General features: G+C 50.6%; 2 protein-coding genes across 5 annotated transcripts in view; both read left to right on the top strand.

Moving 5' to 3' along the window:
* The first annotated feature begins 343 nt into the window (after positions 1 to 343).
* On the top strand, positions 344 to 14,373 carry ACP7 (acid phosphatase 7, tartrate resistant (putative)). Its single transcript, XM_007096986.2, has 12 exons — positions 344 to 464; positions 6,459 to 6,659; positions 6,967 to 7,149; positions 8,027 to 8,150; positions 8,362 to 8,424; positions 8,522 to 8,636; positions 8,727 to 8,834; positions 8,925 to 8,982; positions 9,061 to 9,128; positions 9,239 to 9,310; positions 11,914 to 12,051; positions 14,143 to 14,373. Exons 1-12 carry the CDS (start codon positions 344 to 346, stop codon positions 14,206 to 14,208), a joined length of 1,317 nt encoding a protein of 438 aa, XP_007097048.1. The 3' UTR covers positions 14,209 to 14,373.
* A 7,267-nt stretch (positions 14,374 to 21,640) lies between these two features.
* Positions 21,641 to 24,901, top strand: part of PAK4 (p21 (RAC1) activated kinase 4) — a 44,793-nt gene continuing 41,532 nt past the window's right edge. For all 4 annotated transcript variants that reach the window (XR_006211814.1, XM_042969155.1, XM_042969150.1 and 1 more), the window contains exon 1: positions 21,641 to 21,793. The gene's annotated coding sequence lies outside the window, so the exon portion shown is untranslated. The remainder of the gene's footprint in view (positions 21,794 to 24,901) is intronic.

Raw genomic sequence — 24,901 nt, 5'->3', positions numbered from 1 at the left:
TGCTCATTTCCCTCCTGGGTGACACAGGGGACACCCGGTGACACGGGGATCATCACAGTAGCCACCACACATAGGAATGTTGTGAGGCGCCCGTGACTTAATCTATGCAAAGTGCCTAGCACACAGCGAGTCTCGGGACATCGGGCGCTTGGTAATGATCAACACGCTTGTTTTCCCTGCGGCATCCGGATAACCGTCCTGCCTCCCTCCCCCCAGCATCGCCTGCGCTCCCTCCACTCTGCCTCCCAGGCTCTTCGCGTGTTCCTGATCTTCGCGCTGTTCCGGAATCTGAGCTACTGTGGACCCCTCCCCTCCCCCATCTGTCCCTCACCGTCCCCTTACCATGCGCCTCCTTTGTCCCTGCTCGTCCTGCTGCTGTGTGCTCCTGTTTTTCTCCCTCGGAGTCCGAGGGGCCCCAGAGGCTCCCAGGGCCCCCCCTGAGCAAGTCCACCTGTCCTACCCGGGTAAGTTTCTGTGAGCACTTCCTGGGCATTTCCCCGGGAGGCCCAGTGGGTTGGGGGCTCCGGAATCCCATGCCAATTGTTGTGGGACCTTGGGCTTGCCCTTCCTGAGCCTCGGTTGTCTGCCTCTGTTAAATGGGGGTTCCGAGCAGTGCTGCCTCTGGCTGTGTGGGAAGTGATCACCGTGTCCACCCGGTGGTAAGCATTCCCCAAAGGGGGCTGCTATTGTCCCTGCCCATTGTGTCCCCACAAAGCTGCCTCCTGATCCTTGATCTAGAGGCCGTGGTGCCCTGTGGCGGTAAGGCCTTGGACCCTGGAGCCTCTGTACCCAAACTTCCCGGGTTTTAATCCCAGTGTAAGTACTTTAATCGTACTTACCTGCTGTGTGACCATGGGCCAGTGACTTAACCTCTCTGGTCTCAGCGTCCTCATCTGGAGATTGGGAAAATGTTAGTGTGACCTCATGGCGGGGAGTAAATGAGATATTACCTGTGAAGGGGCAAAGCGGAGCTTGGCCTGTATGCATCCATGCTTCTCCCACATTTTTGTCTCAGGGCCCCTTGGCACAGCTAAAAGTTATTGAGAACCTCAAAGACCTTTGGTTTATGTGAGCTATAGCCAAATATTTGCATCTTAGAAACTAAAACTGAGGCATTTACAAATTTTAAGTCATTTTAACGTGAACACTAATAAATCTGCTCTGCATTAGGTAAATGGCATTTTTCATGAGATATTACTATGCAAAAGAAAAGAAATTTCATGAGAAGAGCAGCACTGGTTTACATCTTTCTAAGCCTCTTTAATGTCTGGCTTCATAGGAGACAGCCAGATTCTCCCCATATCTGCTTCTGCTGCTGTTTCAATAGGTTGCTTTGGATGATACCTAGGAAGAAAATTTGGTTTCTCACGGGCACTTGGTTGAAACAGGGAGGAGGCTTTTTTCATTATTATTTTTTTTTTAATTTTTTAATGTTTTATTTATTTTTGAGACAGGGAGAGACAGAGCATGAACAGGGGAGGGTCAGAGAGAGGGAGACACAGAATCTGAAACAGGCTCCAGGCTCTGAGCTGTCAGCACAGAGCCCGACGCGGGGCTCGAACCCACGGACCGTGAGATCATGACCTGAGCTGAAGTCGGCCGCTTAACCTACTGAGCCACCCAGGCGCCCCTCATTATTATTTTTTTAATGTTTTATTTTATTTTTGAGAGAGAGAGAGAGAGAGAGAGAGGGAGAGAGAGAGAGAGATGGAGCATGAGCAGGGGAGGGGCAGAGAGAATGGGAGACACAGAATCTGAAGCAGGCTCCAGGCTCTGAGCTGGCAGCACAGAGCCCTCTGTGGGGCTTGAACTCATGAGAGGTGAGATCATGACCGATGCAGAAGTCAGACCCCCAACCGGCTGAGCCACCCAGGCGCCCCCGGGGAGCAGGCTTTTAAAAGGAGTTTCAAATTATTGTGCCTATAGCTTTTCGATACTGCACCAAATCTCAGCACACAGCCCTGTCTGTCTTTCAAATAATTTTAGCTTTTTATTTTGCAATAATTTTAGACTTATGGAAGAGTTGCAGAGAGAGTGCAGAGTTCCTGTACCCCCTTCACCCAGCTTCCCGAAATGTCAATGTCTTACGTACCCGTGGTACCGTTGTCAAGGCTAAGAAATTAACATTGGCATCATATCACTAACTGAACTATGGACTTCACCCATCTTTCCACTAATGTCTTCATTCTAATCCAGGATTCAACCCACGACTCCACACTGCTTCTGACTCTATGTCTCTAATCTCCTCCTCTCTGTAACAGCTCCTGAGTCTTTCCTTGTTGTTTGTTTGTTTGTTTTTAAAAAAAATTTTTTTTAACGTTTATTTATTTTTGAGACAGAGAGAGACAGAGCATGAGCGGGGGAGGGGCAGAGAGAGAGGGAGACACAGAACCGGAAGCAGGCTCCAGGCTCTGAGCCATCAGCCCAGAGCCCGACGCGGGGCTCGAACTCACGGACCGCGAGATCGTGACCTGAGCTGAAGTCAGACGCTTAACCGACTGAGCCACCCAGGCGCCCCTGTTTGTTTGTTTTTTTAATGTCCTTGACACTTGAGGAAGAGCGTGGCCTAAAGGTTAGTTGCAATGTAGAACCTGAAACTCACAAACACACTGCTTTGGCGTTTGTTGACCAGCTGACCCAGGACAAGGCACTTTGCCTGGAAGCCTCTGTAAAATGGAACAACGATAAAACCCATCTCATGGTGCTGCTGTGGAAATCCAGTGGGATGACAGCTGTCCCTTGTTTGGCCTGCACAGTAACAAGAGCAAATAGACTCTTACTAAGTCCCTCAGATAGATAACTCACTTCACCTCAAATTGGATCTTATGCTGTAGGTACTATTGGTACTCCCATTTTACAGGAGCATAAACTGAGGCTCATGGCGGTGAGGAGTCTGACCCTGGGTCACGCAGTCTGGAATTTGAACGCAGGCAGGCTGGCTCAAGAGCCTAAGATATTTGTTTTAAAACTTTAACTTGTACTCATTAAAAAAAATTTTTTTTAATATATTTATTTATTTTCGAGAGACAGAGCGCAAGCGGGGGAGGGGCAGAGAGAAAAGGAGACACAGAATCCAAAGCAGGCTCCAGGCTCCGAGCTGTCAGCACAGAGCCCAACACGGGGCTCGAACTCACAAACCGTGAGTTCATGACCCGAGTTGAAGTCAGATGCTTAACCGACTAAGCCACCCAGGCGCCCCCCACCCCCACCCCGCTTGTACTAATTTTAGTTTTAACAGAAAATTAGAGTTTCCTTCTCCCCCGGTTTCTCTTAGTGTTATGTTAGCGTCTTACATAATTACGGTCTGATTAAGCCGGGAGGTTAACATCGGTACAATACTATTAACTGAACTAGAGACCCTGTTCCTATGTCAGCACTTTTTCCGCTTGGTTGTTTTGTCATTCAGCATTTAGTTGTTCTCCTTAGTCATCTCCAATCTGCCAGTTGCAAAGTCTTTCCTTGTCTTTCGTGCTCTCGACATTACTTAGCACTGAGCAGTTATTTTGTAGGGTAGCCCTCATTTGGGGCTGGTCAGGCATTTTCTCAAGATTAGGATGAAGTTATGTGTTTTTCTGGCAAGACTATCACCGCTGCGATGTTGTGTCTTTCCCGGTACCTGTTATCAGAGAGTTCATGATGCTGACACAGTTTATGGCTGTTACTGAGGCTGTTAACCTTCACCGCCTGGTTACAGGGGTGCCTTGCTGGGTTTCTCCAGGGCAGGATTTTTATTCTTCCCTTTGTGGTTAATGAGTATCTTGGGGGAGATTCCTTGAGACCATGCAAATGAATGTTTCTCTTGAAACTTCCTCCAGCCAATTTTGGCAGCTGCCAGTGGATCTTGCCTGCAACAATTGTTAGGTGGTGTTTGCCTAATTGTGACTTTGTAACTTTCTAATTCCCTGTCTCCATCTAACGGAAACTTTTCTGTAGGGAAAGCTGTTCCTTCCCCCCTTCATCCATCCATCCATCCATCCATTCATTCATTCTTTTATGTCAGTATAGACTTACAGATACCCACTGTTCCATCGGTTAAATATACAGTACTATTGTTATTTACTTTGTGGCTCAAACTGTCCCAGATTTGGTCTTCTGGATTTCTTTCAGATTGGCTTCTGTGTTCTTTCAACAAACCCCCATCATTTTTGGAGCACTCCCTCTTTTTCTGGGACCATAGGTTATTCCAGGCTTATCTTGTATATTTCCTGCCCCATCTTTGGAATCAACCGCTTATCCAAGGAGCCCCAGTTTCTTTCAGTGGAGAATGGGTATTTAGAAACTAAGATCTGAGCACTCGGTGTGCTCGCGGCTACCGAGGTATCCTTGCTTCCAGGCCCTTTCACAGAGCTAGGCAGCATGTGTGTGTGTCACACGCGCATGCGTACATCTGTATTTTCGCGTCTATCTGTGTGTATACACTACATACCATGAGATCATGCTGATACCTCTGATTCTAAATCGAGGATTTATTTTGGCCATTTTCTTTCCTTGTTTGTAATTTCTCTCGCCAGCATCGAGAAACCTACCTTCCACTTCTACAACATGCTTGCTTATTTGCTCAATGCGAGTATGGGCATAAAGCGGTTCCGGAGAACCTTTAGTAGGCGACAACGTGTGTGTGGTCCTTTTCCTCTGTAGTCCTTTTATTTTTTATTTTTCTGAAAGGAGAGAGGTTTTGGGTTTTTTTTTTTTAAGGTTTATTTTATTTATTTTGAGAGAGACAGAGACAACGTGGGTCAGAGAGGGGCAGAGAGAGAGGGAGACCCAGAATCTGAAGCAGTTCCAGTCTCTGAGCTGTCAGCACAGAGCCCAACGGGGCGCCCGAACCCACAAACCGGGAGATCATGACCTGAACTGAAATCAAAAGTCAGGCACTTAACCGACTGAGCCACCCAGGCGCCCCACCCCTGTTCACTTTTTAAGTATAGTTACCTCCATTGATCAGTATTTATATTCCATACTGGCTTCTCCCCACCTCCTGGGTGGCTTTAATTGTTAGTTTATTCGGGGCGTGTGTGAAGGAAATTTGAAGCGGGACTATAATTCTAAGAGTCAGAATTACACAAAAAAGGTAGTGTTTTCTCCCTTGGTCTTTCCTGCTCCGTTCCTGTCCCCCCCTTTTCTACCCCATCCACCCCATGTAAGTAACCCATCTATTTCCTTTCTGCTGTATCCTTCCTGTATTTCTTTGGTAGAAACAAGTAGATAACTTGTGTATATCCTCTTACATGAAGAGTAGCTGACTATAGGCACAAATAAGAGAGGGGCAGAGAGAGAGAGGGAGACACAGAATCCCAAGCAGGCTCCAGGCTCCGAGCTGTCAGCACAGAACCGGGCGCGGGGCTTGAACTCACCAACCGCGAGATCATGACCTGAGCCGAAGGCAGACGCTTAACTGAGCCACCCAGGTACCCCGACATTTAAGAATTTTGAACTGTCACTTAAAAGTTTGGATTTCTGGGGTGCCTGGGTGGTTCAGCCCGTTAAGGGGCCAGCTCTTGATTTCGGCACAGGACGTGATCTCACGGTTCGTGGGATTGAGCCCCGCATCCCGCTCCACGCTAAAGCATGGAACCTGCTTGGGATTCTCACTCTCTCTCTCTTTCTGTCTCAAAATAGATAAATACATTTTAAAAAATGTTTTAAAAAGTTTGTATTTGTGTGTACATCTATATATCTATATCTATATCTATGTAATGTAAAACCACCACATAGAGACTTACTCTAGAAGTTGACAGATTTCGTGGCACTGGGCCCACATGGTGGCTGTCACCAGAGCCAGCGATGGCTGCCCCTTTGAGATAGGGCAGGGTCTACAGTTGGCCACACACACCATAGCTCCTTGCTGCCTTATTCCTTCCAGCTGGCCCTTGTCTCCGTTTATATTACCCAGCAGGCTTCTAGACATCTAAATTTATAACCCCTAAATAATATCAGGTATGGGGGTGCCTGGTGACATTGGGGAGCCTACCTGAGATTCTCTCTCTCTCTGCCCCTCCCCAGCTCGCACTCTCTCACTCTCTCTCTCAAATAAATAAATTAAAAAAAAAAATTTTTTTTAAGTCATGTATGTAAAGTGGCACAAGGTCTGCCCAGAGTGAATAATGATATTAATAATGTAATCCTAGCTGCACTGTTACAGGTGCTTTACTTGTATTTACTCACCTAAGCCTCATCAAAACCCTGTAGAGTAGATATTATTGTCATTCTACCTTACAGGTGAGGAAACTGGGGCTCAGAGAGGTGAAGCGACTTGCTCAGGGAAGCACAGCTTAGAAACGGCAGAGCCGGGATTGAACTTGGGGAGCTCCGGAACTGTGTCCCTTGACTCCTCGGTGTTCCGGAGCTCTTAGTTATTGGCCCTCACTCTCTGTGTATCCTTCCCTTCCCCCCCTCTCAGCACCCCCCCCCCCCGCCAGGCCTCACCACCCAGCCCCACTCTGTTCCTTTCTCCCCAGGTGAGCCAGGCTCCATGACGGTAACCTGGACCACATGGGTCCCCACCCACTCTGAAGTGCAGTTTGGCCTACAGTTGACAGGGCCCCTGCCCCTCCGGGCCCAGGGCACCTTCAGCCCCTTCGTGGATGGGGGCATCCTCCGGCGGAAGTTCTATATACACCGAGTCACGCTGCGGGGGCTGCTGCCGGGGGTCCAGTACGGTGAGAGGGGCCCCGGACCCAAGTGTTGAGGGGAGCAGGAAGAGGAGTGCGGTGTAGACTAGAAGCTACTACCACCAGCAGGGGGCTCGGGCTGGGCTGGTAACTGCTCTGTTTACCCGGACCCCATTGTAGGAGACCTTGAAGATGAAAATGGAAGGCGCTGGGGTCCGGGGCCGGGTGGACCAGAGGGCACGGGTCAGAACCCTCCGATTCCCCACCGCCTCCCCCCACCAGCTGAAGGTGGATGGCGGTGGAGGAGACGGCCGGGGGTGCCCCTCGCTGACCACGACCTTTCCCTTTCCCTCAGTTTACCGCTGCGGCAGTTCTCGGGGCTGGAGCCGTCGGTTCCGCTTCAGGGCCCTGAAGAACGGTCCCCACTGGAGTCCCCGCCTGGCTGTGTTTGGGGACCTGGGGGCTGACAACCCGAAGGCCTTACCCCGGCTGCGCAGGGACACCCAGCAGGGCATGTATGATGCTGTTCTCCATGTGGGTGAGGCATCGGCAAGGGTGCGCCCAGAGGTGTGGGGTGGGGCGTGGGTGGGAGGACTGTTGAGGGGACCTGGCCGGGGCCAGTGTGGTTCTGAAGGGACCGGGGATGCGCCTGACCTTGGCGATGGTGTCTATGGTTAACCAGAACGCACGGGTGAGAATCCCAGCAACACGTAGAGCGTTGCTTTTGTCCTCTGCGTTATTCCCCTGTGACAGCTGAGACTGGGTCAGAATTCACGGGACTGTCGTCATGACTAAATAGTTGACATTGCCCAGCATGCTGTAAGTGCTACATGTTCATTGTCATTATCATTGCTGCTGTGGCTTCAAGGGACAGGGAAACAGATGGGAGATGGAGATTGGGGCTGATAAGGTTCAAGGCCGCAGACTCTGGAATCAGACTCTCGGGGCTTGATTCCTGGGTCTTTACTAGCCAGCCTTGTGACCTTGCACGGGCCCCCTGGGCCTCAGTTTCCCCGTTTGAAGTGAGGTCATAATAATATCCACCTCAGAGGGTGTATTGAAGATTCAGGTGATCAAGAATGTAAAGCATTTGGAACTGTGCCTGGTACGAAACCAGTATCAGACTGTGTCGGTCTTAACATCGTTGTCCTGGGAGGGGACAAGAGGGCGGGCAAAGATGTGGGCCGGTGTAATCAGAGCACAGGAGACCAGCACGGTCCTGTGGGGGGGGGGGGGGGCGCTCAGACCAGAGGTTCGGGAAACAGTCCCAAGGGCACATGTGGGTGGGTGTGAGGTAGGGATCGGAGAACCAGGATGGCTCCGAGCCGGAGTTACAGCCGACTGAGCAGCTGTCTCAGTCCTGGCAGAAGGAGAGCCGGGCCTGGGTCCTCACTCTCTCCCCGCCCGCCCCTCAGGAGACTTTGCCTACAACATGGATCAGGACAACGCTCGCGTCGGCGACAAGTTCATGCGGCTCATCGAACCTGTGGCCGCCAGTCTGCCCTACATGACCTGCCCTGGGAATCATGAAGAGCGCTAGTGAGGGCCGAGGGCTTCAGGGTGGGCGGGGCCTGAGCGGTGAAAACAGAGTGTCCTTCTTAGTGTCTCACCTTAGTCCCTCGTGCTGCAGCTGCTGATTAGTGGAGATAAGGGCTAGGCTGGGAGCCAGACCCAGCCCGGAAGTGGGGAGGTGGGGGTGGGACCGGAGAACCCAGAGTCTCTTCCCACCCCTTTATTTCCTTTTATCCAGCAACTTCTCTCACTACAAGGCTCGCTTCAGCATGCCGGGGAACAACCAAGGCCTGTGGTACAGGTAATCTGGGGGACCTGGGGGACTGGCTTCCCTCCCCCGAAGGGCGGGAGATGCAGAGGAGACCCCGCCTTCGACCCATGCCCTTTGACCCCTCCAGCTGGGATCTGGGCCCCGCGCACATCATCTCCTTCTCCACCGAAGTGTATTTCTTCCTCAATTATGGCCGCCACCTCGTGGAGAGACAGTTCCACTGGCTGGAGAGCGACCTCCAGGTAACCTGGCTGGAGGTCCCCTCTCATCCCCTGACCAGCCTGCCCTCCCCTCCCCTCTCCCTGCCTCTCACTCCGGGCCCTTCTCTCCAGAAAGCCAATAAGAACCGGGCGGCCCGGCCGTGGATCATCACCATGGGCCACCGGCCCATGTACTGTTCCAACGCAGACTTGGACGACTGTACATGGCATGAAAGCAAGGTGGGGACCCCCTCCCCGGGGGCGGGGTGCCGAGCACCACGTGGGGGGCCGGCCCGATTCACCACTCACCTCCTCTGTCGCCCTGCCCAGGTTCGCAAAGGCCTCCTTGGCAAGTTGTATGGGTTGGAGGACCTTTTCTACAAACATGGTGAGTGACCCGGGGGAGTTCCCCGCCCCCTGATCTCTCCAGGGTCAAGGGGCTTGACCCCCACTTTTTCTGTCTCAGGGGTCGACCTGCAGCTGTGGGCTCACGAGCACTCGTACGAACGGCTGTGGCCCATTTACGACTATCAGGTGAGGCTCAGGGAGGGCCAAGGGCCCGTGTGGCTGGTGTCAGTGGACCCCTGGACGCCCCGGGGTGTGGCCTATTGTGACATGCCCCTCCTCCTCACTCCCTTCTCCAGGTGTTTAATGGCAGCCGAGAGATGCCGTATACCAACCCCCGAGGCCCCGTCCACATCATCACTGGATCTGCTGTGAGCAGGGCGGGAAGGGGGCGCCTTCGGCTTCTTGCCTCTTGACTTTCATCGCCTCTTGTACTGGCCTCGGTGCCAGGTGCTTTGTATTGTCACCGTCACCAACTCTCAACCCGAGAGCGTTCGGTGCCCCTAGTAGCATGCCCATTGTACAGATGTGGAAACAGAGGCACAGGCAGTCAGATGCTCGTTCAATAGTGGGTTCAGTAAGTGGCAGGGGTTGCCCCGGTCACCGGATGATCCAGAGGCACCGGGCTTATCATTATCCTCATCGCACCTTAACTCCAGACTAGTCCTATTCCCCCGAGCTTCTCACTAACGACCGCCCCCTGTTCCGGGATCCCACACTGTGTCCAGTATCTTGTGTCTCCCGAGTCTTGTCCCATCAGTGACGGTTCCTCCGTCTTTCGTTGTCGTTCATCCTTCACATTTCGGAAGACTCCCGGCCAATTGTCTGGCAGAATGGCCCTTGGGTCTGGGCATGTCTGATGCGGAGCCTCGGGTTATGCATTCGGGGCAAGACAGTGCCCGGACGTCACCCAGAAGTGATGGTGTGACCGGGGATGACGTGCCGTCTACGTGTCTCATTCCTGGAGGTGTTTCTCTGCGTCACCTGGTGAAGGAGGTGTCTGCTGGGTTCCTCCACCGTGAATGTATTATGGCCCCCTTTCTAATTAATAAGTGTCTTCAGGGAGATACTTTGCCGCCATGCAAATATCCCGTCTGTCCTCAAGCTTTCACCCACTGAGTGTTGAATCCCTTGGCGGGTCTTGCCAGCAAGAATTATTACTGTGGTGTTCTAACGGGGAGCTTCTATTTCCCGCGTTCCTCCTAGATTTATTAATTAGAAGCCTCCCATGAGGAAAAGTTGTCCCTTCTGTTCCATTTATGTAGTTAGTTATTGATTTATACCAGTCTGGACTCACAGGTAATGATTCTATCCTGTGGGCGATAATCTGATACGACCGCTATTGCCTTACTGCTCCTGTTTGGGCCACTGGGAAGGCTTCCGGTCAGGTGCTGTGTTTTTTTTCCCACATGCCCCTGTCATTTGGTGAGCACTTCCTTATTTTTTGGCGCTCCAAGGTGCTCCAGGATCATCTTGTGTTTTCCTGCCCCCCCCCCCCCGCCCTCTGCCTTGCAATCACTCATTTCTGCAAGGAGAGAGGGCTTGTTTTTTAAGCCAGTTCTTAACAAATCAGGACGATCAAAGTAAGAACCACTTGTGACAAAAGTTCAAACAGTGCAGGGGGCAGGAGGTGAACACCAGCTCTCCACACCCCTTCGTAGTCCTACTCTGTTGTTCTGGCTCTTGGATGGCATTTTAGAATGTTCTCTGCATGTACAACGGAGTCATTGTCTTGATAGAGATGTGTTACTGTATTGCCCACTTTTAAAAAACAACTTGGATCATGCTTCATACCCTGGGGTTCTCAGCTTTGGTGCGCATACCATGGGGAAGTTTTAAAACTCCCATGTCTGGGCCCCACTCCACAACAAACATGAGAATCTTCGAGAAAGGGGCCCTGACATTGGCCCCGTGTTGGCCACCACCTGGAGCAGGAAATAGACTGTGGTCAGCACCAGAAGACTCGTCATACCCCTACGTGATCGCTGTTCTGAACTTTAATCAGCAGAGATTGGTTTTTTTCTTTGATTTTAAATTTTGACATTCCTTCAGACTCCCAGAACAGTTGCAAAAATACAAAGACTTTCCATATCCCCTTTACCAACATTTCCCAAGTGTGAACATTTAGCTGCCTTTGTTGTAATCTATGTTATTTTATTTGCTGTAGTTATTATTCTATTATTGTTTTATAATTTTATCTTATTATATATAATTATTACTAATATATATTATTACTCCTGGAGAGATCATTTGGGACTCTGCCAATATCTGGCTATTCCTCAAACTTTCACCATTAGTTTCACGATCTGATGATTCTTGCTTCCATCTGTTATTACAGTGATGGCTGCTTCCATCCGTTATTATAGTGATGGCTGCTTCCATTAGTTATTATAGTGATGGCTGCTTCCATCCGTTATTATAGTGATGGCTGCTTCCATTAGTTATTACAATGATGGCAGTCCCTCATGGTCTCTGCTCATGTCGCCTGGTGTTTGTTGTTTGTAGAGGATGAGCACACCCTCTCCCCCAGGCACTGGTGATTTAAAAAGCTTTCTTGGGGAGTCTGCTGTGCAGCCAGTGTTGAGACCCACCGGTTTTTATCTATTTTGCGTTTTCCCTTTTATTATCCATCTTGGCCACCTTTCTGTAGAGCCCTGCTTTGTGATGGCTGTGCTATAATTTATTTAACGGACCCCCACTGATGGGCATTTGGGTGACTTCCAGCTCAGGGCTTTTACAGAAAATGCTGCAGTGGGCAGTCTTTTCCAGCCATGCACTTTTCTAGAAGTCAGAGACCCAGGGCACAGGAAGCCTGGCTGGGTCAAAACCCTCAATGCTGAGCATCAGTGAGGTCAAGTCTTAACGGATTTTGCCCTCCTTGGGGGCAGGAGGGTCCTGGCCCTGGAGGTTGTTTCTGCTCCTTGTGGGTCCTCCACCCTCCCCAGCCCTGGGTCTGAATGATTCTATCTGGCAGGGCTGTGAGGAGCGGCTGACCCCCTTCTCCCTCTTCCCGCGGCCCTGGAGCGCCTTGCGTGTGAAAGAGTACGGGTACACGCGGCTGCACATCCTTAATGGAAGCCACATCCACATCCAGCAGGTGTCCGACGACCAGGTCAGTGAACAGTGGTCCAATCACCTCCCTAAGTAACCGGGCCTGGCGTGTTCTGGAGTCAAGTGGTTAAAAACAGGGACTTCAGGGGTGCCTGGGTGGCTCAGTCGGTTAAGCGGCCCATTTACTCTCAGGTCATGATCTCCCGCTTTGTGAGTTCGAGCCCACGTCGGTCTCTGTGCTGACAGCTCAGAGCCTGCTTCGAGTTCTGTGTCTCCCCTCTCTCTGCTCCTGCCTTGCTCACCCTCTGTTTCTCTCTCTCTCTCAAAAAAAATGAACATTAAAAAATTAAAAAAACCAAAACCAAAACAAAACAAAAAACAAAAACACACGGACTCCAGAGCTGGAAATCCTGGGTTCAAATCCTGCCTCTGCTACTTACCAGCTGGATGACCTCGAACAACTTATTTCAACTATTTGAGCCACAATTTTCCCATCTGTTAAAGGGGATGATAATAGTTGAATGACTTATGATAGAGAAGTGCTGAGAACGGTTTCCCAAACGTGGTAAATTCCATAGGTGTTTATCAACATGAAGCAGGGACTGAAAGAGGTGGGAAACCAATATGACATGTGGGTGGCTGAGACGGCTTAAGGTTAGATGCACCCACATAATCACGGTTCACCATTATTTTTGCCACTGTAATTTTAAAATAATAATTATGATGATGATTTATTGAGCACCTGTTGTATATCCGATGCTGTGCTAGATGCTTTCCATCTCGTAGTATTTGAATCACAAGAGCCATCACAGGGGGTGGGTTTTCTTTCCATTTTACAGATGAGATAACTGAGGCTTACAGACAGGAAATAATTTTCCAAGGGTCACACAGCTGGAGGGTGACAGAGCTGGGATATGACCCTGAAGACCATATTCTTTTTTTCTTCTTCTTCTTCTTCTTCTTCTTCTTCTTCTTCTTCTTCTTCTTCTCCCCCTCCCCCCTCCTGAACTATGTTCTTTTTATTATAAATAACTTCCATTTATCGAGCCCCACGCGCTCCGGGGGTAGGCTTATGTGTTATCCCATTCGGTTCTCCCAGTGTGTAGAATATGGAAGTTAAGGCTCAGAGTTGGATAATGTGCTTACAGTCATGGAGAGAGAGCCGTTGCACTGGGATGTAAGTGAGGTTTGTCTGACTCTGGGGTTTGTGTTTATAATAATATCCAACACTTATACAATCCTTGCCATGCTCTGGGGCCCCTTCAGAAACATCCTTCGGGGTGCCTGGGTGGCTCAGTAGGTTGGGCGTGGGCCTCTGGGTTTCAGCTCGGGTCATGATCTCACAGTTCATGGGTCTGAGTCTCAGGTCCGGCTCTGCACCGGCAGAGTGGATCCTGCTTAGGATTCTCTCTCTCCCCCCTCCCCGCCCCTCCCCTACATGTGCACACACGCACTCTCCCTCAAAATACATAAACTTTTAAAAAGATAAAAAATAAAAATTGGCGCCAAAAAAATAAATAAAAATAAAAAATAATAAAAATAAGTAAAAAATAAAAATAAAAGTAAAAAATAATAAAAATAAATAAAAGTAAAAAATAAAATAAATAAAAATAAAAAATGATAAAAGTAAGTAAAAAATAAATAAAAATAATAAATAATAAATAATAAAAATAAGTAAAATATAAAATAAATAAAAATAAAAACAAGTAAGTAAAAATAAAATAAAAATAAAAAATAAAAGTAAATAAAAATAAAAAATAATAAAAATAAGTAAGAAGTAAATAAAAATAAATAATAAAGGTAAATAAAAATAAAAATAAATAATAATAAATAATAAAAATAAGTAAGAAATAAATAAAAATAATAAAAGTAAGTAAAAAATAATAAAAATAAAAATAAAACGTAAATAAAACATAAATTTAAAAAGCCCTCTACAAATAATCTCATTTCATTCCTACAAGATCTATGATGTACGTGCTATTACTATCATGCCCACTTTTCAGATGAGGAAAACTGAGGTTCAGAGAGGTCTAGCAATTTGTCCGGTCTCACACAGCCCATTAAAGGTAGAGCTGGAATTTGAATCCAAGTCCCTGGTCCTGGAGTCTGAACGTCCAGCTGTCATTACCTCCTTTGTTTTTGTCCCTTGCAGGACGGGAAGATTGTGGACGACGTCTGGGTGGTGAGACCCCTGCTTGGCCGGATGATGTACCTCTAGGCCCAGGGGCAGCCCTGGTCAGGAGCCCTGGGCCTTGCTGCCTTGGCTAGTGTGACCGGACGCTGCCCAGGCCCGGGTGGAGAGTCAGGGCGGGCCTTGTCTCCCAGCCCTTATGAGGCCCCATGTGGGGTGGACAGAGCCCTCGGGGAGCTGGGGCCGCTCTCCCCTCCTGGAGAGGTGGGGGTGCCCTCTGGCTGTAACGAGAGGGCAGGTGTACAGGAACCGAGTGAGGCGGGCGCTGGGCAGCCCTGCTCTCCTGCATAGCACTGACGGGGCGAGGCGCCCACGGGGCCTCTGGAATAAAGAGGCTCATCGCTGCGACTCTGCACTTCCGCTGGGGGTGCCCCCTGGCCCGTCTCCTCTCCCTCCCGCGCATCACCGCCCCGAGTCAGCAGGGTGGGCACGGCCGTCATGACACCACTCTCCGGCAGGTGGCGCTGGTGACTCTCTCCTGGGCGGGCCTTCCGGCCCAAGGCGTGCCAACCGGTGTTGCTTTGTGCCTCAGTTTCCCAGCCCAGCACTGATTTATCCTGGAGGGGAGAAGTGTTAACACTCTTGCCTCCAAGCTAGTGGTGCTTACACGGACCTGCCTGTTTTCTTCCCCTTTCCCCTTCCTCTTCTCAGCCCCCTCTGTCTTTCTCCTCGACCATTATTTACTGGGCGTCTACCGTGTACCAGGCCCTGTTCTCAGCCCTGGGGGACCCCTGTGAACAAGTCCGAGATCTCTGCCTTCACGGAACTCATGCCCTAACCAGGGGGTCGGAGAGCAAACACAATAAGAAAAATCGGAAGCAGGATAGCTATTGATAAGTGCTCCCCCAAAGCAGGGAAGGGCCATGAGGGGGGACACTTGTAATTTTCACCAGGACAATCAGGGAGACCTCACTGAGAGGGTGACATTTGATCTGAAGGAGTCAGAGGGAGTAGCCACAGGAGCAGAGTGTTCTGGGCAGAGGAACGGCCAGTGCAAAGGCCCTGAGACAGAAACGTGGCTGGCCCTGCCGGGGTGTCGAAGTGGAAGTGGAGGCCAGGGCGGCTGGGGCAGAGTGAGTGAGGGGGAGAGGGGCAGAGAGGGGTGACAGGGAAAGATCAGAGGACTTTGTCCTCTATCCTATGTGCAGTGGAGCCACAGGAGGGCTCTGAGCTGGTGACAGACCTCCGACTCCGGGAATCCAAGGCCGAGCTGGGCTCCAGCCCCAGGGCTCAGGGCTTCCCTGAGGCAGCCCGTGGGTCCCCAGCTCTGCAGGCTCACCTCGTCTTAATCATTCTATGAGCTGCACGGGCTCAGCTTTCTCAAACCAGCCCATCCCCGGGCTGACACTTTCTGGGAGGGTGGGTCTGTCTCCCCCACTGGACTGTCCATCCCGGGAGGGCGGTGCCCAGGGCTCTCCCCGGCATAGCCCAGCACAAGGTAGGTGCTTAATAAATATTTATTGCCTTACTGATGGCCACCATATGCCAGGCTCCGGCGGGGCGATGCCAGGGACACGCCGGGGACAGCAATGAATCCGCCCCCGCCAGGCCCCGTAGGAGTTCATGGGTGAGCAGAGAAACACAGTTACCCAACGCGGGTGACAAACAATGAGGGAATGCCACAGAGGGGTGCACCCAGCCCGTGAAGTCACCCGCTGGGCAGTCGTTGCCCTGAGCTGGTGCCCGTGTGGGCCTGGCCTGTTCCATCCCAGGCCTGGGGGAGGCTGTGAACGTGCCTGGGCGGTGGGGTCCACAGAGAGCAAAGGCCCGGCACTGGGTTTGAATCTCAGCTCTGCCCCTTCCTGTGGGGTGTGAGGTCACCAGCCCACTCTGAACCTCTGTTTTCTCATCTGTCACAAAAGGAGGATCACACATTATGGGGTTGCCTTGGGATTAAATGAGTCTGAAAGCCTTGGTGTTGTGTTGTGTTCTTCTTTTTTCCATGGTTTTCACTTTTTGTTTAAGCTTATTTATTTATTTTAAGAAAGAGAGAAAGAGAGCACAAGCGGGGGAAGGGCAGAGAGAAGGAGAGAGTCTCAAGCAGGCTCTGCACCATCAGCACCGAGCCCGATGCGGGGCTCGAACTCACGAACCGTGAGCTCATGACCTGAGCTGAGACCAAGAGTCAGATGTTTAACAGACTGAGCCACCCAGGCGCCTCTGTCATGTCCCGCATTTAATTAGCTAGCGGGGCTCCTGGGTGGCTCAATCGGTTGAGCGTCCCACTTCGGCTCCAGTCATGATCTCGCGGTTTGTGAGTTCGAGCCCCGCATCCGGCCCAGCGCTGATGGTGCGGAGCCTGCGTGGGATGTTGTCTCTCCTTCTCTCCGCCCCTTTTCTGCTTGTTCTCTCTCTCTCTCTCTCTCTCTCTCTCTCTCTCTCTCTCTCAAAATAATTAAATTAAAAACTTAAAAAAAAAAAAACCCACACGGCATCCCACCCCCTACCTCCCATCACCTTTCCCTGCTTTATTTGCCTTCAGATCACGTTTGCTTTGGGACCCGCTATGGAGATACATCTTTCATGATTTATTCTTTATCTCCTCCATCGGAAACTGGGCTCCTGGGGCACGGGGGTTTCTGCCAGTTCTGTTTACCCCTGGAGTGCCAGTACCCGAAACAAAGCAGTTCCTCAATAAACACTGCTTGAGTGAATGAGGGAAGGCAGGAGACGGGCAGACAAAATGCTTAATGCGGCACCTGGCGCTGAAGGAGCAGGTAATAAACAGGAGGAACGATGGTAATTTAGGTGAATCAGATGAAGGCCTGGCCCTCGGGGTTCCCACTGCCGGGTGCGCAGGAGACAGGCACGTCTGGCCGATTGCAACACCTGTCGTGTGTGACATGCCCAGCAAGTGACGGGTTGCAGGACGGAAGCCCCTACAGCTTCTGGGAGGGCGAAGCGGAGCGAGGCTTTTGGGGCTCCACAGATGTGTGTCCAGCAAGCTGGGGTGAGTGTCCCCAGGAGGGGCGGCGGTTTTGGCCCTTGTGAGGCTTACATTCTACTGGGAGAGATAGAGAAGAAACCATGAACAAAAATACTATCATGCGAGCCTTCCGGATGGCGATCAGCACTGCGGAGAAAATACCCTGGAATTAAAGCATTGGGATAGACTCAGTCGGTTGAGCTCCGATTTCGGCTCAGGTCATGATCTCGTGGTTCGTGGGTTCGAGCCCCGCGTCGGGCTCTGTGCTGATGGCTCAGAGCCTGGAGCCTCCTTTGGATTCTGTGTCTCTCTCTCTCTCTCTCTCTCTGCCCCTCCCTTCTCTCTCTCTCAGAAATAAACTTTAAACCTACATAAATAAATACATACATTTGAAAAATAAAGTGTCCAATTTGAGGAGTTTTGGGCCATGTGTATTCCCATGAAATCGCCACTATAATCAAGACCCGGAACATTTCCACCACCCCCAAGTTTCCCTCCTGTCCCTTTGCCGTGAATCCTTCCTGTTGTCCCCCAGCTTCAGGCAACAGCCGATCTGCCCTCTGTCACTAAAGATTCGATTTACCTTTTCCAGAAAGCTAGGAATAGAACTGTAAGAGACTGGCTTCTTTCACTCAGCCTAACACATTCGCAATTCATCCACGAGGCCCTGCTTATCAACAATTCCTTCCTTTTTATGCCGAGTAGCGTCCTGGAATGGATATATGGCAACCCGTTTATCCGTTCGCTAGTTGATGGACGTTTTGGGTTGTTTCCAGTTTCCGGCGATGTGAAAGCAAGCGCTGTGGAAAAAAATAAAACAAAAAACCCCGAAACCCCCAAAACAAGCACCATGAACCTTCCTGTACGGGTCATCGCGGGAATATATGGATTCATTTCTCTGGAGTAAATACCCACACGTGGGATCGCTGGGTCCTGTGTCTTCTGCGCTCTTTTTATGGCGGCGATCTTGTATTCCGTGACACGTTTCGAGCTCCGCTTGTCACCTTGTTTTATATTATCCATTGGTTCATGTGTTTATTATTTATCTCTCAAGCATTTATTCTCTGAAAAAGAAGAGAACTGGTTGGAAGCCTAGACCCTGAAGCCAGGCTGCCTGTGTGGCTTTGGAGAAGTTACTTAACCTCTCTGTTCCTGTTTGCCCATTTGGAGAATGGGAGTAACAAAAGTGCATGGGATGGTTGTAGGGATTAAATGAGGTGGTGCGTGTAAAGTACTTAGCACAGGGCCAGTCACTTGAGTGTCTGACTCTTGATTCCAACTCGGGTCATGATCTCACGGTTTGTGGGTTCAAGCCCCGCGTTGGGCTCTGTGCTGGCAGCTCGGAGCCCGGAGCCTGCTTTGGATTCTGTGACTCCCTCTGTCTCTGCCCCTTCCCCCACCCACCCCTCTCACTGTCTCTCAAAAATAAATAAACATTTTTAAAAAATCTGCTTATTAGTGGGGTGCCTGGGTGGTGCAGTTGTCTAAGCATCTGACTCTTGATCTCGGCTCAGGTCATGATCTCGCAGTTTGTGAGTTGCAGCCCCGAATCTGGCTCTGCGTTGATGGTGCAGAGCCTGCTTGGGATTCTGTCTCTCCTTCTCTCTCCCCCTCCCCTGCTTGTGTGCATGCACTCTCTCAAAATAAATAAATAAACTTAAGAAATTTTTTTGAAAATATGCTTATTAGCGGACCGATGCAGTTCAAATCTGTGTTATTCAAGCGTCACCTATACATTCGCATATATTCCTTTGTCTATGTCTTTTTTTCTCCCTTTAAGAACAATTCCAAGAAGAAGAATTGCGTCAAAGGGTTGACAGCATTATTAAGTCTCTTCATGGATATTACCAAAAGCCTGCCCCAAGATCATAGTCCTATAAGTGGGGTATGAGAGTGGCTGTTATCTGGTATTCTCATCAGCACTAATTATGACATAAAAATTTTTCTGAGAGATCAAAAAAGGGATCTGTTTAAGAGTTTAATATCCATTTCATTCATTTGATTTGCCAATTCCATTTTTTTTGTATTTGTTGTATTTTAAATTCGTGTTCATGTGTTTTGCCTGTTTTTATGTTGTATGTTCATCTTTCTTACTGATTTGAAAATGCTCTTTACATATGAAGGACAGAAAGCTTTGTCTGCCATCTATGTATCACCACTCCTCTTTTCCCTTGATGTACTGAAATTTACCGTTTTTATGAGGCCAAGTCCTCCTCACCTGTTTCCACCTATTGGGCGGTCACCTCCTCGCTACCTCCTCCAGGAAGCCTTCTGGAGGAGGCTGATTTTTTCTCTCAGAGCCCTGAAGAAAGAGGGTCTAATTGCCCATCCTGAGGAAGCCCTGGGAGTAGGTCTACCACTGGGCTTGTTCCGGGGGTCTGATCTCTGACCGAGATCCCCAACTAAGTTCCAAGAGCCTAATGCCCTACCTTAAAAAGGGCCTCAAAGAGGCAAAGGCTACCCCCGGCCCTCCTCCCATCACTCCGACCTGGATCGCGTGCCGTCATCTCGCTACTGGACTTGACTTTTAAAAAGCGGAGACTCTGTAAGACATACAGATTTCAAAAGAGCACAAAAGCAAGAATGTTTAATGCTGGCGAGGGTACCTAAAAGTGCACGTTCCCTCTGAACGCTGGTGGGAACGTGAATTGGATCCTTGGAGCACAATTTGGCAGCCTGTGTTCCGGGCCGCTGGGAGGCAGCAGAGGGCAGGTAGCGAGAGCCTTGGCTGGGAATCAAAGGTGGGGAGGAGCCCTGGCTCTGCCCCATTAGCTTGTGTGACTTGAGCAAATAAAGTTACTTCTCTAAGCTTGGATTTCCTCTGCGAAGCGCAGGCACGAATAATCATAGCCCCTGTTGTTAAAATTACACAGCTTAGCTCCAGGCATGGCAACTGTTACTATTATTAAATCTTAAAGTTGTACATTTCCTTTGACCCAGCAGTTCCATTTGTGGGAATTTATTCAAAGGAAATAATTAGAGATGTGCACAAATATTTAACTGCTTGAATGGGGGGGGTATTATTTATAATAGCAAAATATTTATCACAGCTTCGATGTTCAACAAGAATGAGTGGTTAAACAAATCAGAGTTCATTGACAGGATGGCATCTGAAGCCATTAAAACTAATGCTCTCGAAGAAAATGACATGGGAAGATACTGGTGATATTTCCCATCTTGTTTTTAAAAACATATAAAATTCTTTATAAACATATGCCTCTGATTCTGTTAAAGACAAAAGGGGTAGGTAAATGCACAGAAAAAAAAATGACTCATGCAATCATCCATTCATTGCCTTCACAGGCATTAATTAAATGCCTACTATGTGCTAGACACTGTTCTGGTGGGGGGCGGGGAGAGGCAGAATGCACTCAGCGTTTAAGAGTATCTCTGTGGGGGTGGATTTAGGAATCATCCAACCACCCCATTCAGTAAATGTTTATTGATCATCTACATACCAACAGTGCAAGGGTACTGGGGCATGCACAGTGAAGAAAACAGACAAAACCCATTCCCTCCTCGAGCTGACATTTCAGTAGAGGGAACTACCAAAAAACAATAACTACAATTAGCTAATCATCTCGTTTGTTAGAAGGTGATTACAGCAGAGAAATAAAAAAAAAAAAAAGCAGACAAAGTGAAGGGTTTAGTAGCTTGAGAGAAGGTTGTTTGCTGCTTTAGTTAAGGTGCAAAGGTATAAGATCACTGATAAGGTGATACAGGAGTAAAACACTGAAGGAGTCAAGAGAGGGAGCCCTGGGGTACCTGGGGGAAGGCTACTCTGGACGGAAGGAACAGACAATGCAAAGACTTTGAGGTGGGAGAGCACCTGATATTTTTCTGGAAGGGCAAGGTGGCTGGCGCCCAGTGAGTGAAATCACAGGACAGCTTATCTGCGTTTAGCTTAAGGATTTTGTTGTTTTCTGGTAGTTTCTTTTTCTTTTTTTTTTTTTTTTTGACACATTATTCACTTTTTAAAAACTTATTAAAAAGAGTAAGATCAAATAGTGTCTTGATTTCAGGTCAAGTTCCTGAACTCAGACAGACTGTCGTTCAAAACTCATTATCTATGTCCTGTAATCCTGAGGCAGCTAGGTCACCACTTTGAGCCTCAGTTTCTTTATCCGTAAATTGGGTATTAACAATAAAATAGGGATTTAGCGAGTGTTTAGCGGAACGATGCAAGTAAAGCATTTGGTCGGGTGTCTGGCACATAATAAGTTCGTCATAACTGTTTCTGGCCACTATTGCGCATTACCGCTTTCCACCCACCAACTCTTTTTAGTGTAAGGTGGGTCTGTTACAAGAGAATAGTCATTTCCCCTTTAAGAACTCGATCCGGCGGGGAGCCAGCTTCCCGGCACCCTTTCCAAATTTTCCAATCCCCGCTTGGCATTTTCATCCCGAAGGCCTCCGATTGGACAATATGCACCAATCAGAGGCTGGAGCGGGTTCTGCCAGCGGCCCAGCTCCGCCCCCGAGTGGGCCCTGCCCCCTGCCCGGTCAGCCCCGTTGCTATGGGGACTGGTGGGCGGTGAGGGGGGAAAGCCCCGGATGTTCGTTGGGGATTTAACATGGCGGCGGCAGTGGCCGCGGTGGCGGCGGCGCAAGAGAGTTGAGGGCCGTGTGAGGGTTCGGAATTCCGAGTCGAGCAGCTAGGCCGCGAGCGACTGCAGCGCCGATCCGGTAGGATAAACGGTCTGGCCAGGGGATTGGGGTGGGCCGGACGATGGCGGTGGGAGATCGTTTACACAAGTAGGGGGCGGGGCCGCTGGGGTCAAAGTTCACTCAGGAGGGAAGGGTCGCGTCCGAGGGGTCGGGGGTCAATATTGCTGGGGAGGGTAGGGTAGGGGAGGTCAGAGGTCAAACTAGCGAAGGGGGCGTGGCGAAGGAGAGCGCAAATTTCGAAATTTAGAATGGGGCGCGTTCGAGGGGGCTCGGGGCGAGTGTCAAAAATGGGGGTCAGAACTCATCACTTGAAGGCCGGGTGCGCCTACCAGGGTCAGAGATCACAGCTAAGGGGGTCGGTGGTTCGCAGGTTTAAGGCAGCAACCAGCAGAGCAGATGCATGAGATTTAGGTTGGGGGACCTCTTTTTAAGGGATCAAATGTGGGGCGTGGCCAAAGGAGGGCAAAGGTCAGAATCTGACAGATGATGTATCTGAGGGTCCAAAGTTAAAACCCTAGAGGGATGCATTGCTGGGGAGGACGGGAGGAATGTCCCAGAGAGAGGTCAGGGATGTCCTGGTGGAGTAAAAGCCCCCTCCCACAAATAATGGAAATAATAGCAAACACTTACAAATCACTATGTGCCAGTTCATTTAGATGCTTTACATATATTTAATCCTCACTACAACCTTACAAGGTTGGCACTGTTATTAAGAGCCCAAGTGATTAGCCCAGGATCATCTAACGAATAAGTTGTGGGGTTGGGATTCAAATTCTGGAGTTCTGGGCGCAGAATGGTACGATGCTCTCAAACATAATCTTGTCTATCATTTAATGACGGCTAACGCTGTTCTCAGTGCTGTTTCATTCTACCACAATCTTGCGAAGTGGGTACCGGATAGACCCACTTTGCAGACGGGAAAACTGAGGCTCAGATAGCTTCTGCTGAGTAACAGAGGCCGATTCCAAGCTGGGTCTGACTGATTCCAGAGCTCCTGCCCCCAGTCCTCATACTGTAGATTGTTGAAGGTCTGTTCCTGGAAGCAGGGGGCCGGGCAAAGCTGAGCCACTCCCTGGACTGGAATGGATTGTCTCTGGGCTTCTTGGAAGGGCGTGATCTGGGAAGAGAAGTTCCCTCGGACCTATGGGAGTGGGGTGTTTGTGGGTGGCCCAGAGTTCAATGAGTCTGATGGGCTTCTGCCTGGAGAGGGTGTCCTTGAGTGGGACCCTGTACAAAGTTGAGTATTCTCTGTACTGAAAGCCCCAAGCTCTCACCTTGGTCCTCAGTCGCCCCCACCTCATTTCCTCCCCATCCCTCCTCGAGGTCCAACCCCACTGGCCTGTTTGCTGTTCTTACTCTCTGTAGGCACATGCCACCCTCCGGGCTTTGACCTTCCTGTTCCCTCTGCCTGGAATCCTTTCCCCACCCTGCCCCCTCACTCCCAGTCACTCCACCCAGTTCTCACAGTCCCTCACACTCTTTATCTCACTATCTTGTTTTCTCCCCAGCCCTTTGCTCTGTTCTTACTTGGTTTTTCAGGGCACTGTTTGTCCCCTGCCTCCTCCCCAGAATGTGGGCCCCCCACGGCGGGAGTTTCTCCCATGTTGTTCCTTCCCTGAACACCCACCTGAAGCCCTGCCCGGCGGTAGAGGATGCTCGGCTGTTGGAGGTCAAACGATGGTTGCTGCTGGGCGCCGGGACCATAGCAGTGGAAGAGACACGGAATCCCTGGCCTCCAAGGGCTCTCGGCATCCCTTTGTGGGAGCAGACTGGCAGCAGACCCCCAGCCAGTGACACATGGCTTCATCCGTACCCCTGGGGTGCCTGGCCTGGGAGGGGCGGTGGAGCAGGGAGGGGACGGGTACCTGCCCTGGGTCTGTGGAGCAGTACTGGGGACTGGTTCGGAGCGCGGGCGCTGGAGCCGGGATTCACACGCAGCTCCAGCGCTCACGGGCCGTGACTGTGGGCAAGTCGCTTAACTTTCTGGGCCTCCGTTTTCTTCGTCTGCAAAATGGAAATAGCGATAGTGGCCACCTCGTGGGATTGCCGTGAGGGTGCAGGCGCTTGACCCAGGATCTGGCACACGGTGGGCGCTGTGTTAGCGTTTGTCTTCCTTGGGAGGACCTCACTTTCCATCCGCCTCCTGGCTTTCTCAGCCAGCCGCCCCGCCCCCTTCTGGGCAGGGTCACCGGGTGGGCACACTGCCAGGCAGCCCCATGAGGTCAGCCCAGCCTCGTGCCCTCGCGGTTCCAGCTTGCTCAGCATCCCGGGCTTGGCACAGAAAAGGAGGGACGGGGCTTTGGCACTGGGGACCCAAGTTCGGGTCCCTGCCCTGTCACCGGCCGAGGGACCTTAGGCAAGTCATTTCTTACTTGCCAGTCTTATTCCTGACGATACATTTTAGACTAGGGAAGAAAGTGAAGCATTCAGTATAACAGAGCACTCCCCCCTCCAGCTGGGGCCTGTGACGAGCTCGGAGCTCAGGGCTTGCAGTGTCGAGTTCAGTGCCCCGCCCCGCCCCCTCCCCAGCCTCCCTGCCGGCGCTGCCCTGCACTGGATTTGGTGTTCAGCGCTCCTCTGCGGGTCTTCCTACTTTTACTGCCTTTGAGAGTGTTCCCGAATGACAGAGCGACAGCCCTCAACCCTGGCTGCACACTGCAGTCCCCTGGAGAGCTTTCAAAAATGCCGTTGCCCAGGCCAGCCGTAGAGATTCCGACTTGGATCCGCTTGGGTCTGGGGTGGGGCTGGCATCAGTACGCGGCTCTGGTGGCCAGCCGGGGTTGACCGCCGCCGTTTTCCGGTTTCACGGATCATGTAAGTGGTATCCCGGTAGGCAGCCTGCTTTTCCTGCTCAACGTTAGAGTCCGCCTGTTGCTCCGCGAGGATGTGTGTCGCGCTAGGACTCACGGTCTCGGCCGTGAGTGTTTCTTTTTGTGATTATGCCACACAGGAGTTACCTGTTCACCTCTTGGTGGACATTTGGGTGGTTTCCCATGGGACAGTGACGGTGCTGGGTCGAACATTCTAGAACGTGTTTCCTTGGATACCGTGGCCAGAGTCTCTCGCGGGCATGGGACTCGCAGTGGAACTGCTGGACCTTCCAAATTGCTGTCCTAAGCAGTTGTA

The sequence above is a fragment of the Panthera tigris genome, chromosome E2 (assembly GCF_018350195.1).
Source record: "Panthera tigris isolate Pti1 chromosome E2, P.tigris_Pti1_mat1.1, whole genome shotgun sequence".
Taxonomy (NCBI): domain Eukaryota; kingdom Metazoa; phylum Chordata; class Mammalia; order Carnivora; family Felidae; genus Panthera; species Panthera tigris.
This window is presented reverse-complemented; position numbering and strand designations above follow the sequence as displayed.

Coding starts and splice junctions, on each gene's coding strand:
- ACP7 (XM_007096986.2), top strand. CDS start 344: ATGCGCCTCCTTTGTCCCTGCTCGTCCTGCTGCTGTGTGCTCCTGTTT. Junction 6,660..6,966: donor GCTGCCGGGGGTCCAGTACG/GTGAGAGGGGCC, acceptor CCTTTCCCTCAG/TTTACCGCTGCGGCAGTTCT. Junction 8,983..9,060: donor GGACCTTTTCTACAAACATG/GTGAGTGACCCG, acceptor TTTCTGTCTCAG/GGGTCGACCTGCAGCTGTGG.